The 19,887-nt window shown below is 38.2% G+C and overlaps 1 protein-coding gene across 3 annotated transcripts in view; it reads left to right on the forward strand.

The window, feature by feature from the left end:
- The window catches only part of BICC1 (BicC family RNA binding protein 1), a 102,536-nt gene extending 84,373 nt beyond the window's left edge, over nucleotides 1-18,163 (forward strand). For all 3 annotated transcript variants that reach the window (XM_027745978.1, XM_027745981.2, XM_039388163.1), the window contains 11 exons: nucleotides 881-1,039; nucleotides 1,431-1,627; nucleotides 1,917-2,058; nucleotides 2,774-2,930; nucleotides 4,350-4,515; nucleotides 5,830-5,869; nucleotides 6,549-6,703; nucleotides 8,981-9,134; nucleotides 11,674-11,834; nucleotides 13,711-13,810; nucleotides 15,276-18,163. In XM_027745978.1, coding sequence (XP_027601779.1) covers nucleotides 881-1,039; nucleotides 1,431-1,627; nucleotides 1,917-2,058; nucleotides 2,774-2,930; nucleotides 4,350-4,515; nucleotides 5,830-5,869; nucleotides 6,549-6,703; nucleotides 8,981-9,134; nucleotides 11,674-11,834; nucleotides 13,711-13,810; nucleotides 15,276-15,406 — 1,562 coding nt within the window. In that variant the 3' untranslated portion in view covers nucleotides 15,407-18,163. The remainder of the gene's footprint in view (nucleotides 1-880; nucleotides 1,040-1,430; nucleotides 1,628-1,916; nucleotides 2,059-2,773; nucleotides 2,931-4,349; nucleotides 4,516-5,829; nucleotides 5,870-6,548; nucleotides 6,704-8,980; nucleotides 9,135-11,673; nucleotides 11,835-13,710; nucleotides 13,811-15,275) is intronic.
- Nucleotides 18,164-19,887: the final 1,724 nt, after the last annotated feature.

Consider the following 19,887-nt stretch of genomic DNA (forward strand, 5'->3'; position numbering starts at 1 on the left):
ATTTTACAGAAGTAGATCATAGTCCAGGCTGGAATTACTGTTTTATTTTCAAACTTTGTATCAGAAAGCCAAGCAGTCCCAGAAGAATTTTGTGACAAACCTTGACACTGGTTCGTGAAACTGAGTTCTCGTGTCACCACTGTGCTCCCTTGTGACCTGCCACCCAGGAGTGCTGTGTGGTTCCATGTCACAGGCTGCCCTGGGGTCACACAGGGGCAAGTGTTTGTCCCCTTTGACAGTGGGTGTTAATGCTGCTTTTGTGACTGTTCCTGTCATGCCTGCACTTTGGGGGGTTGGGGTTTTTACCTTTTTAGTGTATAGTGCTGAATTTATAAATCTTCTAACGTGAAGAGCTGGTTTGAGGGAATGCTTTGGCAGTCAGCAATGCATTTGGGGGGTGGTTTGCAGTCAGCACTGAAGATGCAAAAAGGAATTGAATAGTCCTTAGTGTAGAAGTGGTGATTCATTCATAGGAGCTTCTGAGGAAAGGGTTATTGTCTGAAATGAAAGTAAGGTGGTGTAGTGCAGTTGGTTTCTTGTGTGATGCTGCTTTGAAGCAAACCATCAGAAGCAATACAGAGGATACAAAGGGATGGTGGGGCTGAGAAGCAGCTGGTGCAGACTGTTATGACAGGAGTTAGGGTCCAGTAAAAGGACATAGAAGATGCTGCAATTCTTCTTGGATATATGATTCCAAGTTCAAGAACAGGCATTCTTAGTGTGCTCTGTGCACCAAATGAACAGCAGGGTTATTGTTAAAATTAGTTTGTGAAACATGTGCTGGTGCAATTTAGTGGGTGTTTGTTTTCAATTGGTACTTCTGTGAAAAATCATTTTCTGCAGGTCTTATCTAAATATTCACTTGCATAATTTTTTGCAGGCCTTTTAGGTCCAACAGCCCTGTCAGTCAACACCTCAACTGCTCCAAACTCTCTTTTGAATGCCCTTAACAGCTCTGTGAGCCCCTTGCAGAGTCCAAGTTCAGGCACTCCTAGTCCCACGTTATGGGCAACATCTCTTGCTAACACAAACACCACAGGTTGGTGCAAGTTTAATGTGAATTACGTGATCTGTGCAACACTAAGTCATCAGAGTGACAATTGATGAGTCCAGAATATTTCATTCTTTGGAACCTTAATTCCTACATTTATCTTAACATGGATGGATGAATAAATATGCAAAATTAAAGTTATAACTTAATATAAACTTATGACATGCAGTCCCATGCCATGTTTTCATCTGTTTTATAAAAAACAACTAAGTTAACCTATCCAGTATTGGGTAGATAAAGCAATTTTTTTTTGCATGTAATTCTAATGGAAACCTTTTAGTAATGTATCACAGCAACATAAAGATTTGTATAAAGTAGTATAACGCCTGAGAAAATTAAATGAGAAACTTAATCAGAACATAACCAAATTTCGTTCCAGGTTTTTCTGCTATTCCACACCTAATGATACCATCTACTGCCCAAGCAACCTTAACTAGTATTCTGTTGTCTGGAGTGCCTAATTATAGTCAAAACACTCCATCTCCACCACCAGGCTTGACTCCTGTCGAAGTCCACGTTAATGGCATGCAATCAGAGAGTAAAAAAGGCTCACCTTCTTTAAATGGTCATGTAAAGGTAGGTGGTGTCTCTGGAGAACCAGATCTCTTTGTAATAGACCTCTGCTAAGGAAAGCTGAAAGAGAAAACTATCCATGTTAGTAGTTCTTAAAGCTTTTCAGTTTATAAATATAACAGCAGCGTTTTCAAATATGACTGAAAAGATTGACAAATGGAACATTCAAACGTATTGTTCTCCTGTACCGGCGATGGGTTTCTTTTTCTCCTGCACAGATAGAAAAGGGAAATTGCTTCAGTATTTCCTTAAGCATACAAGTCACTTTAGGGATTTTTGACAATCGTTTCAGGCCTCAAATATCAAGTATGCTGCACTGTCTGCCACATCGCTGGGGGAAAATGTGTTGAGCGCGAACCACAGTGATGCGGTGAGACAAACAAGTACTCATGGTGCCTCAGAACAAGGAGCTGCCAAGTCAAACAGTGAAGACGGTAAGATTTTGATGTTGCACTCCTTTGTCTGGCAGTGTTTGCGCAGTCTGTGTGCAGTTTATGAAACAAAAGCATAAAGGTATTCCCTGTGCATTGGTTTTGCAACCACATTACAGGAAAACAATCCTGGATCTCACAGATTCGTTGTCAAAGAAAGTAAATAGAAGTAGTAAGTGAGATGTGCTGTTGATACACCTTAAATAACCTAATGCAGTTGTAACATTTCACACATTCCCTAAGAACAGAGGGAAATAACCCACAAGGATTTTAGTTTTCTTTTTGCAGCAGCTTAACCGCCTTGCTTAAAACAATCTCTCGTGGTTTGAAATGATGTTTTATTTTTGCTTTTTAACAAAGGGAAGCAATTAATGCCTTTGAGAACGTTATTGCAGAAAACTGTGTAGAACACACAGATTTGTTCAGAATGCTTAGTCACTTCTAATTGTCAGTCTTCACATTTAATACTAATCAATTTTAATTAAAATAAGTATCTTAAAAAAGAGAATGCTTAGTGTGTCTACTATACACGTGAATGCTAACACCTTTTCTGTACATTTGAACTTACATACCTGACTTCTTAACCTTAACCAAGAAGACCAGAACAGTTCTGTGAGGAGGAAGAGCAGATTTTTCCCATAGTTGTCATTCCTTCAGTAAGTTCACTAAGCATAAAAGGGTGGTTGTTGTTTAACTATTCTTTTTATTGGTCTTGTAGGTTGCAATGATGCTTTTGTAGAAGTGGGCATGCCAAGAAGTCCTTCCCATTCAGCAAATACCAGTGATCTGAAGCAGATGATGAGCTCTTCGAAGCAGGCCTGTGCCAAGAGGCAAACGGTTGAGTTACTGCAAGGCACCAAAAACTCTCACTTACAGTAAGTTGAGTGTATAAATACAGATTAATGGGACTTTCGCAATACAAAATTACTTAATATGTTTTTATACATGGAAGGAGTGGTTCACTTGTAAGATACTCAAAGAACTGATTTAATTTGGCTTGGATTTTTAATCACATCAGATGTTGTTATAGCCCCCAGTTTGTCTGATAACTGCAAACTTTTTGTACATCATAAGTAATTTTTGTTTAAAAAAAAAAAAAGTCTTTCTTCTCTCACAAAAGAGTAGGGATTTTTGTCAGAGGAACTTGCATTACCCGTTTCTAAAGGATATATTTTTTTGCACTTTCCTTTTTTATTGAGTGCTTTGAGAATAGCTCCTAACTGACAGCTTTTTCCTTTTGTGTGTACCTGAGGCTGTTTGCTTCTTAGAAAACCAATATTCAGGGCATAAGAGCATGTTCTCAAACACTTGTTTCAGTGTTTGGTTGGGTTGTTGTTTTTTTTTTAATGAGACAGCAGTGGGAAAGGCTCTTTTGAGTCATAATATGTCTTGGCAACACAGGTTTTGTTCTTCATGCAATGTTTTTGTCTGATGTACTTGTGTTTTCACTATTTCTTTGGGAACTGTTTATCACCACTCTTTTGAGACGCATATTTTCTTTTGCTTCATTTATTTACACTGTTAAAGCTATGATATGTATTTCATTAACTCTGCTCTCTTAGTTTAGAAATCCAAGAATTCCTGCTAACCAGATTCACTTGTTTGTATGTCAGTCAGTTGTTGGTATGCCTTGTTCTTTTTGTCGAGGACACAATGCTCACAGTGTCCCTAGGGCGTATTTTCAGGGTAGTAGTTTACAGCTTCTACCACATGATCACTTTACTTTGATTAAGACATCACTGTTCTAGAGTAGCCTGAAATGTGGCTGATTTTTTTAAGAAAAGAAAGTAGATTGCATTAGGAGGTAAGGTAGGCATGTAGGACTGCAATTCTTAAAGGCATGTAGGACTGCAGGTATTGAAACTTTAAAAGCAAGTCGGACCTATGTTAAGTTTCTTAGTCCCTTGTTATGCAATCTCTATCCTACAACTACCTGTTAGGATCTAACAGGTAACATAGGTAGGATCTATGTATTAGAACTACCCTACCTGTTAGAACTGTTAGAACTACCTACCTGTTAGAACTGCTGGCCTGAGCAAGGCATTCAATAATTCCAGATACCAGACAGCTCAGAATTGGTAATATAGGAAGGAGCAATACATGCTTTCTTTCACCAACAAATAGGTACAGGAGAGCTGAAACTTTTGGAAATATTGCTAAAAGATGTTTGTGTACTGACATGTCTTGAATTTTACTGCCAGACTTCTCAGGGTAAAGCTCGATTACCAAAACTGCATTGCATGTTCACTGCTTGTAAAAAGATCAGTGAGTTAACAGTGCCTTTGCCCCCGCAGCACTGCAGAGAGGCTGCTCTCAGACGCAGAGTTAAGTGCCTCCGAGGGCCCCGTGGCTGATAAGAAGGCTCCTGGCAGTGAACGGGCAGCAGAGCGAGCAGCGGCCGCCCAGCAGAACTCTGAGCGAGCACGTCTGGCCCCGCAGCCCTCCTATGTCAATATGCAGGTACGTTCTCCCTGAGCACAGCCAATTCCAGCTTAAAACCTTGATAATCGCTGAGTGAAGTTACCACGGAATGCACAGGCGACTGGAGACTGAATTGTCATTAGCATTCAGTAAAAGCATTCACAGCTAAGTCATTAACTCCTTTGAGCGAAGAGTGGGCTGTCAACGAAAATTCTTGGAAACAGAAAAGCTCTTGTGCTTCTGTTGAATAAGGAAAATTGAGGTACAGAAAACTTGGGTGGCTATATTAGTCTACATAAGCATCATTTGCCTTTTATAAATCTTATATTGTTGCTTTGAGAGAATTACATCTGCAGGAGACGTTTTACAACTTTCCATAAGCAGTGTCAACACAATTTTTTTTATAGCTTCAGGTTTTATATATGGGGCTTAATTACAATGGTTTTGGTAATACAAATGTGAATCTGTACATATACTCCTTTTTCTTTTCTCTTGTACTGTTCCTATCTGCTAAACTACAGCCTATTACTATAAATGTTATTGCAAATCTCTCCAAGGAGGGAGGGAGCCCCCTTTGACTACTTTGTAAGGCAGTAGTAACGGGGTAGTTTTCAGTATAGATCTATCAGTGTGGGCATAACCAGACTGTGAGGAGCAGTGGAACAAGATGAAGGTTAGTGTTTTGCAGCTCTTTTCCTTAGTTATTCCCCTAAATATTTTTAGTAGAGAATGTAACACTTCAGGCTAATACTGTAGTTTTATGTGTTTAGGCTTGCCAACTTGTAATTCAATCAATTGTAGCTTGTTTGATATGGGGTATTTAAACTTCACATCTTCCATTGTCATAGGTAGTACAGATACAAGGTTTTTTAAAATTCTCTCAACAATTCTTTCCCTTTCACAAGATGAGTGTGTGGAGGAGAACTAAACTTGAAAGATTATTAAAAATAACCATGATGCCTAGATTTGCTAAGATATATTTTATCTTTTTGGTACTGTTGGGGAATGTTTTAAATGCTGAGTACAGATGGTTAAGGAAGAGAAACTATGCTTGAAAAAATGTCTTATTAAAAACAAATTAAAGAAAAAGTCTGCCTAAGCAGTTTGTAAATATTGCTAGACCCTCACTCAAATGGATATCGGATAGTTATTTAAAATCTTTGTTTCTGTGAACACTTTAAGTAACTAAGGCTCTAATTGGACTTTCATCAAATTATTGTGCAGTACTTCAGGTTTCTCCTAGATATATTCACTGGCCACTCTAAAAACCTTTGTTTTCACAAAGAGATGAGTACTGGAGTGACATTTAACTAGAATGGCAATTAAGCTATCTTCTGCATGTTTAATTTTTAGGCATTTGACTATGAACAGAAGAAACTACTAGCAACCAAAGGTATGTGCACAAACAGTGACTTCTGAAAAGTTTGTTAGTACATGGATGAAATGATTTTTCTGAAGTTTCAGTTTTGTAATTTGATTTTTAATCAAATCTGAAACTGGTAGCGAAACACTTGTCTCTTAGTTCTATGTTCCAAAAGATTTTTAATACCAACATAGCATAAAATACAATATGAACAGAACAGCTTGCAGATGGAATATATAAGTATATCCATATGGAAATGATCCATATTGTCTTCGGAGTGCTCATAACCGTAATACTTGACTTTATTTGGATGCAAATTAAACTTTGAGATGTTTGTCATATTGGCTAAATGGCTACTTACTTCAGGGATTAATTAAGTTACAAAATTGATAAGGGACTTAACCATATCTTTGACCTTGTTAAAAAAAAAAAAAAAAAACAACCAAAAAACAACAAACACGCCAAAAGAAAACCAGAAGCTCCTCTTTTTGAAACAGATATGATTCTTTTGGTCTCCATGCAGCCCTATGGGGCTTAACTGTCTTCTGACAGAGTAAATTGCCTTAAGGAAGGGCAGGATTCAAGCTGTGTAGCAAGTGGAGGTGTTTGGAGTTTACTGTTTGAGCTGCAGTTACCATTCATGACTGCAGGATTATCCTCTCAGTACCTCAAGGCTGAGATTTACTGATTTGTCTCTGTATTTTTTCAGCTATGTTAAAGAAGCCAGTTGTAACAGAAGTGAGAACTCCAACAAATACATGGAGTGGTTTGGGGTTCTCTAAATCCATGCCTGCAGAAACTATCAAGGAACTAAGAAGAGCAAATCATGTATCGTACAAGCCATCCATGACAACTACATATGAGGTATAAAAAAGTATATTGTAAGGGAAGTTTACTTTTAGTAAGTGATACAGTTATTTCTCTTGAGAAATGTCTATAACTTCTGTAAAAAGAAGTCTTGCAGATAAGATATTTAATGTTCTGAATGTATTTTATGGTGAAAAATGCTTCTTACATAAATATTAAGGCATATGGAATACGTTCAACCCAACACACACAGTTATATCTGTTTTATAGATCTTATAGAAGTCACAGAGCATAGAAGTCTGCTTAAAATATATTTGTTTAAAGAAACTTAAAACAACTTATGGGGCCAAATATCTCAGTTGTTGCAGACAAGCAGCAGAAATTTGGTAACCTAATGAAAACAGTGTATACATAGCAGATAAACTATATAATGTGAATCACTGCATGGTGGAGCAGAACATCAGAACAAGAAATGTCTGCAGCTCATCTTATGTTGACAGAGCTGTAGAACTATAACAGCTTTCTCGATTTGCACTGTTCAGTGGGCCCAGAAAGTTCCCAGGCAGAAGGCAGCCAGAGTCCAGCAAGCCTCTTCAGAGTCCCAGCATGGGAATCTTGCAGGGAATTTGTTCTTTTCTTTCCAAAGGCATTCGGAAGTTGATTTTTAGTGTGTTTCCTTGCTGGAATCTTTCCCAACTTCCGTATTACACACCTTTTTCAGTCCTACTTATATAAAATGTAAATAGTATGTTTATGCAGCTTTTCTCTAGAGTATACCTAGCTTTTGATGCAAAAGAAATATTCAACCATGATAATGTGCTGTGGTGTTCTCCAGCTGACATGGCAACTTTTTGAGTCATTCTGCTTGGATACACATAATGCAGTAGGAGCTAGGGGAGAGAAAAGGTACAGCCAGAATTTCTGGTTATTTGTTTTATTTTTTGGTTGAACTGTGGTGGGGTTTTTCCACAGACCATGATGTCTAAAGTCTCTAAGTGGGTCTGTCATTCCAACCAAGAACACTGTGTCTCAGTCACTTGGAATCTGCCCATGAGCAGACCACAGACCACGGCAGCTCTCTCCAGTGAAGCACTGGACTGTTAGGACTCCAGTTACCATTGTTTGGGATGAGCTATTGTGGAAACATCTGGGGAGGCTGAAAATCTTGGATTCCTTGTAGTATCCTCCTCTGCTTAGCAGTTTTCAACACCATTTGTATTGGAGACTGTGCCACCACACTTCCAATGCATGTGCACCTTTGAGAGTCATGTGCTGAAGTCTTTGAGAAGATGAAGTTTTGGTATCACGGTCTAATGCCTGGGAAGTTAATTTGTAAATAAGCTCACCAAACATATTTCATCTTTGCTGTGGTATTTTACTGTGCATTCAGTTTTCCAGAAACATTGGATGACATCTTTTTTTAACTTGACAACTCTTAGACATCATTATGATCTCATGTAAGGTAGAGGCCCTGTCTCTTCTTGCTCTTCTGTAAGACTTGAAGTCAATCCTTACCTTCCTTCTTTTCTGTAGCCATACTAAATCTAGCTCACACCTTCCTAATTTTTACCAATGATAAGGAGCTTTTGCCTTGTTTCTTCAGTGCTGTCAATTTTACCGAATAGTATAAAAGATTGCTGTGTCCTAAGTGATATTTTTCAATTGCAATTTGGTGTAAGTGTATAGAATGAAATTGTTCATTTCCACAATTTTTTGGCTCATGTAAGTGTGTAGTATCAATGTCAATCTCTTTTGTGTATGTCCCCACCAAATACTGTTACCTTATTTTGGAACGTTCTCACCCACAGCAATGAGAGATCATGAGTAGTATTTTACAGGAATATGAAATCTATTAAAAACAAACAAACAAAAACAAACAAAAAACTTCCTACAAACAAAACTGCAAATTCACAGGCCATTGCAGAATTGTTGTAATATTGTGTACTTTAGGCACTTATCTTCAGATAAATGTTCTGTTATGTACTCTTCCCTGTGAAGGGATGTAGTCAATAGACTGCTTTGTCTAGAATTTGTGTGGGAATTTGATACCATGGAATGTTTTGGAAACAAACTTGGAAATACCGAGCAATTTATTTTGAATCATGGTCTTTAAATAACTCCTGCTTCAAAACTGTAAACTGTGTATGTTTTAAGCACACCTGCTGTTTTCGTGTCCAGTTTGCAATTATTTGACTATTGATCAACTGCCAAAAGAATGTTTGCAAGCATTTTTTTATTTTTTTTTTTTTTTAGAACTGAACTGTTTCAAAGAAAACATCTGAGTCACAATGAAACCTCTGTTTTCTGCCCAAACTTTCCTTCTGTGATTTGCAGGGTTCATCGATGTCTCTGTCCCGGTCCAGCAGTCGGGAGCACCTGGGAAGTGGCAGTGAATCTGATAACTGGAGAGACCGTAATGGGCTGGGACCCACTGCTCATGATTTTGTCTCCTCAATTGGCAGCCCCAAACGGAAACAAAACAAATCAGGTTAATAAACTCTTTAATACCTGATTTTAAAAAAAATCATATTGATATCAATATTTATTTTAATATAAATGTATCCTGACATCACTAGGGATTTAAATTACTGACACCTGACAGCTTTGGGGTTTTTTTTTTTACAATTTGCAATGTCAAAGCATATGCAAGGTAGTGTAACATGATATATACAAATAATGGTTCAAAAGGCAAACTTAAGGAAATTTTATAAATGCCAGACATTCTTGCTGGAAAGCTCTTTGCTGTCATGGAAGCGGTTTTTCAAGGTGTTCTGAAACCAGATCTTTATAAAAGTTTATTTCTAGACTGCCATTGTTCTGCTATGTTACCAATGCCAGGTCTTTATTGGGCTACTTGCTCACTGAAGGAGTCATAATCTGTGCTAATATTGAATTTTAAAGCACGATTCTCTTCATGGGAATCAAATTTACAAGAGCATGTAGTGACAGGACAAGGGGGAATGACTTCAAACCGAAAGAGTAGATTTAGATTGGATATTATGAAAAAATCCATTGCTGTGAGGGTGGTGAGGCCCTGGCATAGGTTGCCCAGAGAAGCTGTGGCTGCCCCATCCCTGGAAGTGTCCAAGGCCAGGTTGGACGGGGCTTGGAGCAACCTGGTCTAGTGGAAGGTGTCCCTGCCCATGGCAGAGGCATTGGAATGAGGTGATCTTTAAGGCCCCTTCCAACCCAGGCCATTCTGTGAAAAGAAGCCTGTCCGTGTTTTGGGCATGGCCGAGCACGTGAATTTAAACACTGGTTTCCGTGGATACAGGCTGTACCTCTGGTAATTACTTTTTAAACAATATTTGAAATTTACAAATTAAAATATTGTATTTTAGTTCAACACTTGGAAACTTCATTTCATTTTTTAAATAACTTAATAGATGCTTTTTTGAAAGAAAGAAAAGTGGAGGTAGAAAACACTAGTCCATACTACTGATCTGCATTATGAGGAAATAAGTACTGTGGCTGATTTTACTCTCTTTTGTTGCATTTTTCTTTTAAAAACCTAAATCCCAGATTAAATTCCAAGTACACAGATAATAAAATTTGGGCATTCTAGGAAAGGATATCTTCAAACACAGAAAATACACCGGAAGTGGAGGAAATTGTTCTACAGCAGCTGCAGCTTTCCCAGAGAATGGAAGGTGTAGAGGAAGGATAAAAGAAACATCTATGAGTTGGCTGGACAAGTGTAGTTACCTTAATGTATAGGTGCTGGAGGACTAAAATGTATGACTTCATCAACACAATTGCACAGTTGTGTTGAATTTCTTCTTTATTTTTCAAGATAATGCTTCCTGACTGCAGTAAGAAGGAGGATCGTGAATTTCTGTTTGGGTATTTTCAGTGTTACTTTTCTCTGATAGTGAAGAAATCAAGGCATCACCTTTTAAAGTCTAAAAACTCAATTTAGTTATTGCTTCACTTGTCAAAGCTAAGACTCACATTTTCAACATTGAACAGTCTACTGTATTTTAAAATTCTTTTCCAAAATGGAACTGAGTTAGACAGAAATTCTCCAAGCTCCATAAATCCAATCCCAAATGCTTCTAACTAGTTTGTGCCCAGAAAAATAAGAAATTTAGCACAGCTAGTGGTGAAAAATGGCGATTTTCACATCCCATTGGCATTCTGTAGTGAAGGCCATAACAGAAGTCTCCGGGGAAATCTTAATTTTGCTTACCTGGGAAAATACCCTTTACCTGCCACAAGCTGCTTATGCTTTCACTGTTATTCTTCCCGTGTCAGTAGGGAGGGGGGAGCACTCCCAGTGGCTCCACTTACACATATGCTTGATAGCATGGGAGCTATCCTGTTCTTACACAGCATGAGGAAAAATAATTAGGAACTATGTGATTCTATACTATCAGTATGCACACATGCAGGAAAGGGATTCACTGCCAAACCAGGTTTCTGTTTTTTTTTAAGAAACTCATTGTGGAAACTTTTCAAAGCTATTATCTTTTGGGAATGTAATTTAAAGTTGTGTAGGGAGTGGATTTCCAGTTTTAGTATTTTATAAACTATGGCATTCATTTTTTGTCTGTATTGTAGTAAAATAATGGCCACATCATATTCCTTTTATCAAGAATAGCTCCAGTGTGGTTTTTTTCCCCATCCAGACCAAAAAGTGTTGGTTGCATTTGTGTGCAATGATGTTTTCCAAAATAGTCATTGGGGAAAGGAGGAGAGGGCTTAAGAGGAGGAAAAGCCGTGGGGTCTTGCAGCTCTTTCCATGACTTTCTGGCTTGTATCCATGTGATACATAATGTGATCCAGTTCCCATAATGTGATTTTATCGTTTAAAATGTTTACCCAAATGTCTTTCTACAGAAAACAAACATTAGAACTTAATGAACAAAAAAATTACTTTATGGTGTTCATTCTCTTAGACCACTGAGAAGCTTTCTGTTCTTTTCTGAAAAATAAAGATTTAAGTATTTTGTAATTTTAATGATCTAGCTGATAGAAAAGTGTGCCCTTTTGTGAAGTGTCTAAAAAATGCACTTCTTCCCTTTCAGCTGAGCACTATCTCAGTAGCAGCAATTACATGGACTGCATTTCCTCGCTGACAGGAAGCAATGGCTGTAACCTGAACAGTTTGTTTAAGGGATCTGACCTGCCTGAGCTCTTCAGTAAGCTTGGTTTGGGCAAATACACGGACGTATTCCAACAGCAAGAGGTCAGTGTTCCTTTGAAAGACATCTTTGTGTTAGTACGATTTGTTCCAGCAGCAGTTGTTCTGTCTCTTGACCAAAGCCACTGGGAACTCCCACTTTGTGGCAGGATTTTCATGGGCTGTTCTTTCCAAGTGTTCCTGGACATGAGTACTATGTTGTCCTGCACCTTTGATTTATACTTAACAAAGAATCAAAGTAGGATTGGATTCTTGTCATTCAAGGAAGTTTAAACCTTGGCTCCTACTTGTAAACTAGGATGCTGACTAGAATGTCATAGGTTTCAGTCTGTTTTATGTGTAGGTTGTGGAAATCCAATCTTTTTTAGTTAGTAACATCTTGTCTCAGCCGATGCTGGGGTCACATATATCCATCTCCTGCTTCTTCCCCTGTGTGCCAGTTGACTTGCTTTGATCCACTCCCAACAGGGAGATATGGTCAGTCAACTGTATGAGATTTCTACCTCCACACCAGCTAATCTTTTATTCCAAGTATTCCTTATCCGTAGAGTGCTGTATAGGTAGAGTCCACTTGGTTATCTGCAGGTAGTTTATTCTGCTGCCAGATTTGACTGTGTCACAAAAGCACAGTGGGCCCAGCTGCAAGACTTACAGGCATGGAGCTCCTGAGCTTGTCCCAAAAGCACTGTCGTTGTAAATGGGACGTTGTATGTGCCACACTGCTGGAATTGGGTGTACTAGGGTGGAGGTGTCCATGTGGGTTTTGTCAGTATCCCATGTGGTACAGGGGAAGGATCACAGCTGGATTTGGCACCTTCATGTATTATGGACCCATATGTCCACTTTGTGTCTTCAGCAGCACACATCATGTCTGCACACACCAAGGATGCATTCAAGTGTGTACTGCACTGTTAGAAGGGTAGACAGGAGACAAACTTGTACCGTCTCCTGTGCCCTAAGTCACTCCTGTACGTGCACTCAGAGTGCCCTGAAGTGCACTGCTGCTGGCTCAGCCTGGGGACAGCTGCATCTGCTGCATTTCGTGCCTTCATTCATTGTCTCTCTCTCTAATCGTGCTGCTTAAGTCATGTGGGGTCAATCCCCAATCTGAATTAGTAAATCCAGCTGTGCCTCAATTCTGCGTACAGCCTTCAGGTTTATCTCCTCTGTATGTTCCTCTGAATGTTCCATAATACCCATATTATCCAGTCTCTTAATCCTTTCCTGTTATTTTAGCCACTCTCCTAAAAAGGAGAGAGAGCTGGATTGGTTTCTGATACTAAGGGTGGTTTTTGCTTCACGACTGGGTTTTTGTTGTGGTTTTTCTTATCTCAAGAGCTGCTGATGAGGTGCGAGACGAGCCAAGTAGTTTGACCAGGGTGAAAACTAAACAATTTTCCACTGTTTCTGTGAATTGCATTGGGAGAAGAAATACCACAAACATCCATTGTTGCACACACTGTTGAATGCTCGGTGCTTGAACTCAAATGTGTCACCAGGAGTTGAGCAATCCTCCTGTGCTAACCTGGTATAATCTGAAGCACCTACTGTATCTACAGACATAGATACCTGGCATATACACTGTTCCCAAGCGTGTTGTAGTGGTTTTGGTAAATACTCAAAATCTCAAGATTTGCAAATAAATAGGACTAATTGATCTTCTGTGATTTTTCTAAAACTGCTTACTTTTCAGTTTCTCCTTCTCTGTCAGAAATGTAGCAAATTGAGCAGCTGTGTGAAGAAGCCATTGAAAAGCCATAATTGCTGTTTCCATGCGAGGAATAGGTTGGCTGAGTAGGAATAGAGTACCTGTACAAAGCAGTAGGGGAAAAAAATGAAGCTATTCTGAACCACATTTATTAATTAATACTTTTGTGTAAAAACTTGTTTTGCCTAATTTTCCTATTTCTTTTTACTCTAGATTGATCTGCAGACATTCCTTACTCTTACTGATCAAGATCTGAAAGAGTTAGGAATTACCACTTTTGGTGCCAGAAGAAAAATGCTGCTTGCAATCTCAGGTAAATAACACAAAGTATCATTTCGTTGATTTTAAGCATTGTTTGTTTGTATTCTTCTCACTCGAGTCGTGTACTTATAGTTGGCAAAGGAGCTTGGAAGGACTAAGACACTAGTCCACAGAGGTCATAACAGCTTGCCCCTCACCTGGGGTGCTTAAAACCAGGCTTTGCTATTACCAAATAGCAGCTCAGTTGCAATAGTCCTGTACAGTTGGAGCTTGGTGAAAGTTTGTTTCACTGCAGGTTGTGAAGTTTTTTGGATGCCCCAAAATTGTGGGTCCAAGAAGCTCTGGGATTACAAGCACTACAGGGTCTGAATGGCACTACCTACCAGTCACAACTTTTAGTTCCCTGTCCTCCACTTTATTGATTAGCAGGGCAATCGTCCTGCTGGGAAAAACTGCCTGCTTTTGAGGGGCTTTGAGTTTTTGGCTTTGGCTTTTTGGCAGTTTTTTATGCCACAAATGCATGGGTTTGAGAGAAACATGTAACTCTTACTTGGAATTTTTCCAACCCATTTTAATTAATAGGTTGTCTTGATCCTACATGCAGAAAGAAGGCCAAATATAATTTTTTAAAATATGCTGTAGTATATAAAGCCTAACTAGATTTTTCTAATTGTGATAAATAGCATGAGGTTTCTTATTACATAGGAGTGCTATCTTCCTTGACTAGGCAATGAATCTGTATCAGAGGAAGAGTTTCTTTCAGATGCTTCATTGTAACACTACATTACTTTCCTCCCAATTTCATCTCTTCTACTGATGCCATTAGTGAATGTTTTATTAATTTAAAATGGTGCAGTAAAAAGGGCAAAAATGCAATGTACTTAGTAGCAGTCGTGAATATCTGTGTAATATTTCAGTGATATCTGCCTATCTGTCATGAAGTTTGGTTACAAGAATAGAAAAGTGGGGAAAAAAGTATTTTGGATGAGCTTTTGCTAATACAAGATTAGTGTGCATGTTGGAATGAGAGGTGATCATCTGTTTTTTTCTGAAAGTCCGAATTAAAATATTGCTTCAGTTTTGTCTTTAAAGAATTGTGCATTAAGAAATGATCAAGATAAACTTTTCTGTCATCTCAGTTTACATTACACGGTTGTGCTGCAGCATATACTTCTGGGAAGATTGCAGTCTTTGAGTATTCTAACAAACTTTTTAAAGTGTTTCAGCTCTATCAACTGGTTCTAAATCAATATTGCAAAAAATTATCTACTTCACACTGTACCAGTGCCAATAAGAATTGCACCAAATAGATGCCTGTGTCCTAGGCAGCCTCTGAGCCTTAACCTGTCACTGATTATCCTGTTGAACTGAATAAGTACCTCACAGATACCTTCAGTTCATATTGTTCCATCTAAAATATTTTGCTTGTTTAAACAGAAGTTTTGCGTTGCATTGGGCTCAAAATATTAAAATTTAATTTCTGATGAGAGATTTCTGTGCATGTTTGACCTTTGCAGAACTGAATAAAAACCGAAGAAAGCTCTTTGATCCGTCAAACATCCGTGCCTCGTTCCTGGAAGGTGGAGCCAGTGGGAGACTGCCGCGCCAGTATCACTCGGACATTGCCAGTGTCAGCGGCCGCTGGTAGCAGGACGTTGTGGCTCTAAAAAGTCAGCTGTAAAGATGGACATGGCAATCCTGTGGACAGCCTTCACTGCACACCACCCTCTGCACTTTGGGAGTTTGGGCGTCAAGGACCAAAGCGTTTTGTCTGCACAATACTGTGCCAAAAGAAAACAAAAAAATCAACAGAGAAAACACATTTTGTCTGTTCTCTTTCGAAACACCAAATGTGGGTTACGTTTTACTCATGTAGATTGGACAGAATTTGCAATAATAATAATATAGGGTTCTTTGTTTAGTATTTTATTACCTATAACTATAATGTATGCACTGAATTTTTTACTTTGTTGAATGAAGGAAGAATGAAGAGCTGGGATGCCAGAGAGCATAGATTTGGTTTTATCAAGATGGATTTTTCTGGTACTGCTTAAAATAATTATTGAGGTCTTTCTGCACTTTACATGTTCTGATTTCTTGTCCTGTGGAAATTTATTTCTCTCTTTCATTTCCATATCAATTTTTATATTGGCACTAATCAAATTTGTTCAGGTGTTCCTGCATTAAGTCACATCTCACTATAATGGTACTAGAATCCGGTTCTTATGCAGACTTTTTTTTTCCCTCTCTCTGTCTCCCGGGTAGTTATCTGAAGAGATTGTTCCAAAATCAAGTCACTTGGTAGTGGACCAGTCCTGTTATGCTCTTATGAAGCAGTGTAATGCTGCCTGCAATAATACTCACTGTAACAGATGCAATGAAAGACCAAAATGGACCTTGCAATATTAACCCTTTGCAGTCAACATATTTAACTGCTGCCTGTTATGCTAAAAGTGTTTTTAATGGTTGTCTCAAAGCAAAGGGCTATTTTTAGTACCCTGCCACTAAAGGACACTTATTTATATCAGACTTTTATTTTTAGATTCTATACACCTACAATACGTAACAGATTAAACTGATCTACTGCAGATTTATGGTAGAGAATGAAAGGCATTCATCAAACTAGAGCTCCAGGCTGTCAGTTTGATTAAACAGACAACTAATCTAATTTGACAAGACAGCACTGTTGCCATTTAATAAATGACACATATTACTTACATGACTATGCATGCAGCAATTAAGTGACCTACATAAAATAGGTGTAATAGCATCTGTTTTGTTCGATCCAGATTTGTAATTGTCAGCTGCAGAAGTGTTTCAAACTCCGGAGATGAACTATTTCTGAAACAAGTTATGTTCAACGGAAAGAGTCCATGTTATAAGTGGCTAGAGCTAACTTTTGCATTCTTATACTGTGAAAGTCCGAATGATTTGGCAATGTTATTCCTCTGTCTTGACAGATGTTGTGTTATGGGTTTATGAAGGGTTCAGATATAATGAAGGAATTCATAAAGTGCCTCTTTTTGCAATGCAATACGTAGTTTCCAAGCATTAATTGAAAAGCATTCCCATGAGAAATATTGTGAATTACCTCTACTGTAATGTACTATTTATGTTCAGTGTACAAGCCTTTTGAGATGGACATAAACCACTGTCAAGTGCTCTTAACAGAAGGCATTAGAATAACATTTACAGTAGTTGGGTTTTATGCAAAAATGGGTGAGAAAGAGTTCTGACACTTTCCATGGATAATTCTTTCTTTTAAGGTGAGAATGCAAAATGACATAAAGAGAAATTTGCACACACAAAGGGAATTTAAAGAGACTTGTTACTTGAGGGCATAGATGATCAAGCAATAATATAAAGTCTTCTTGTGGTTAGCTAGAAATTGCTGCTCAGTAATCACTTCAGCCATATCTACTTAATGGTGTATAACTGGGTGACTTCCCCTCTAGGTCCAGTAGCATCTTTGCCTGGTTTTACAGTGGTACTACAGATCTGACTGGGTAAAGCTGTGTCTGGTACACAGTTGTTCACACCAGTCACTGTGCTCGATGCCAAGAGTCAATATCCACATATCTGAGAGGTACTTGTGTGTCACATGGGCAAGAGCAACTTCATGGAAACCCTCTCAGAAGCCACAACTTCTCATTCTAAAACTATTTACACTTGTGCTTACTTCTAAGCATGTAGGTAGTTCCATTCACAGGGGCTACTTGTGTGCTTACAGATAAGCTGTCATTTCTATGCTTGCACTCGCAAGACCAGTGTTTGCAAATCAAATTGTATTCAGCCATGTTATTTTATAAAATATTTTTAATTAAATAAATATTCAGCTGCACTTGGTACAGAATTTTCTGCAACCCCTTCTTGCTTATTTTGCCTAAACTTAAAAGCATCAGAAAGCTTTTACACTCTAGTCTTTTGTAAGTACTTGCTATGTATCCAGATGGTACTATACTCAGAAACTCATTTTATTACAGTATTAAGTTGATGTGGTCTTTTGCTGAGCAGTGCTTATGTCATCTACACCAAAGTGAAGAATTTCCCTTGAACAACAAAATTTTTCAGTAGGGCTTCACACACACACAAAAAAAAGAACACACTGGAAGTAAAAAATTTCTCACTTATTTTGATTCCACAAAGGGAATATAACCGTACAGTGTACCGTATTGTGTTATATTATGCACAAATATTTGACTTGCTACATAAAATGTTAGTTTTAAATCTGTGCCTTAATAGTGACCAGTTATCTGTAAATATAGAGCAGATACAGATTGTATTTTTGTGGGTTGTGTCCTTTTAGTGATTTTTTTTAAAATAAAAGTTGAAATTAAGACATTAAAAATGGGAATTTTCAAAACTAATCAGTGTTGCATAAAATAAATTTATATAACACCCTTGTATTCTGATTGGTTTGTGAAGTATTTTTTATATAGACCCAGTTCCAGGGATGCTTGCTTGTTAATAAAATATAAAAAGCAGTATTTGACATAATTGCAACATGTTTCTTTCACATGCTAATGCTTCGTGTATTACTGTTCTTTTTGTCATATACAGTGTCTGACTTTTAAATGAGTGCTTTGTTGAAATACCTGTCATTAATAATTAATATAGAGGAGTTAAATTACCTCAGGTTCAATTCATATCAGGCTTTATTGGTTTGGCTTACGTAAGTTCTATTCTTCTTTGGTCTTCCCATTTGAATGACTATGTTTTGGTCAGGTTAGCAGGGCAGTTCTACATGTTCTTTCATGGTAGTGTCACTTCCAGTACGGAAGCGGGGGGAAAAAAAAAAGGGAATTCTTTCTTTGGCATGCTGGGACATGAGCAGTCAGCCTCTAGTGAGAGGCACAGCTTTCCCACTGAGTTCATGTGTACACAATGTACATCATCATCAGTCTTGTCTCTGCTCCACAGGCAGTGGTGCAGGTTCAGGATTGCTCACCTCACTGAGTGCATCCAGGCATTTTGTCATTCCAGCCTCCCGTGGTTTCTTAGTTAACTGTTTTAAACACACACCTCTCCACTTCAGTGGCAGCGTTCCCAGCTCACTGACCTTGCAAAAATCTGTGAGTTATTCTGAACAGCTACTGAGAATTGCAGGTGTGGGAACAAGTCTGGGAAGGAAACAGAAAAACAAACTCTTCCACAGAGGCCAACTCTGAAGGATGTGGGGCTGAGTGCAGATTTACCAGGCACTGGCATAAACTCAGTGGAAATGTAGAGAGGCAGGGGGGCTTGCAAATGGAGTCTCCAAACTATGTAAAGATTAAAACTGAGGCATCTCTCTTTACTGTTTGACCCCAATCCAATCAAACACTAGCTGGAGGAGACTTATTTTTTTGCAAGCCTGGAAAACACAGTTACAAAAGGCTTATGAGTACTGTTGTAAGCTGGTCAGGAAAGGTGTGATAGGCAGGGGCATTCAGAAATTTGTGCTTGTACTGTGAAGTAAGCTTAGAAGAATTTGATTGCAGACAAGTCTGGACACTGCTGATGTTACCTTTTATCCTTGAAAAACAGGCTTCCTTTGTGTCACAGACATTTGAGCAAAAGGAAGGTTTGGCTTTTATTTGGAGTTGCTGCGAAGTTTTTCTAGGATTTGAGAAGATGCAAAAACTAGAGAACTTGTAGAAAAATTTCCAATATACAGGATTGGTGTATATATGGCTGCAATATTTTTACAACTTCTCTGAAAGTGGAGAGCTGTCAGGACATGCAAGAAGCTAAGGGAAGGTGTTTTAGAATGGCTGAAGATAAGAGGTCTTATTTTGAATTAGGGGTAGTTGTGAGTGAGGAATATCTTGTAACCTGAAGAGCACACAATAAACTTGTGGGTTTGCTATAAAATTCCTTTCTTTTTCTTTTGGCTTAAGATACTATCTGGAGCAGAAATTACAAGAATCCAGATAATTATAAGAGGCTTTTTGCAGATGATATATTGTATTAAGGAAAACTTGAGTTTTATCTTTTGTTTCCTTTGCTACAGATGTACAGATGTAATTTTTTTATAGTGTTTAGAATGTTAATGTTTTATATGCTTTCATGAATCAACAAAGCAAACTTTATAAATAAAAATAAAGTAGTAGAACAGACCTATTTACCAATTTTGAATATTGACATGGC

The sequence above is a fragment of the Pipra filicauda genome, unplaced genomic scaffold (genome assembly GCF_003945595.2).
Source record: "Pipra filicauda isolate LSUMZ 115617 unplaced genomic scaffold, ASM394559v2 scaffold618_size212816_pilon, whole genome shotgun sequence".
NCBI lineage: Eukaryota > Metazoa > Chordata > Aves > Passeriformes > Pipridae > Pipra > Pipra filicauda.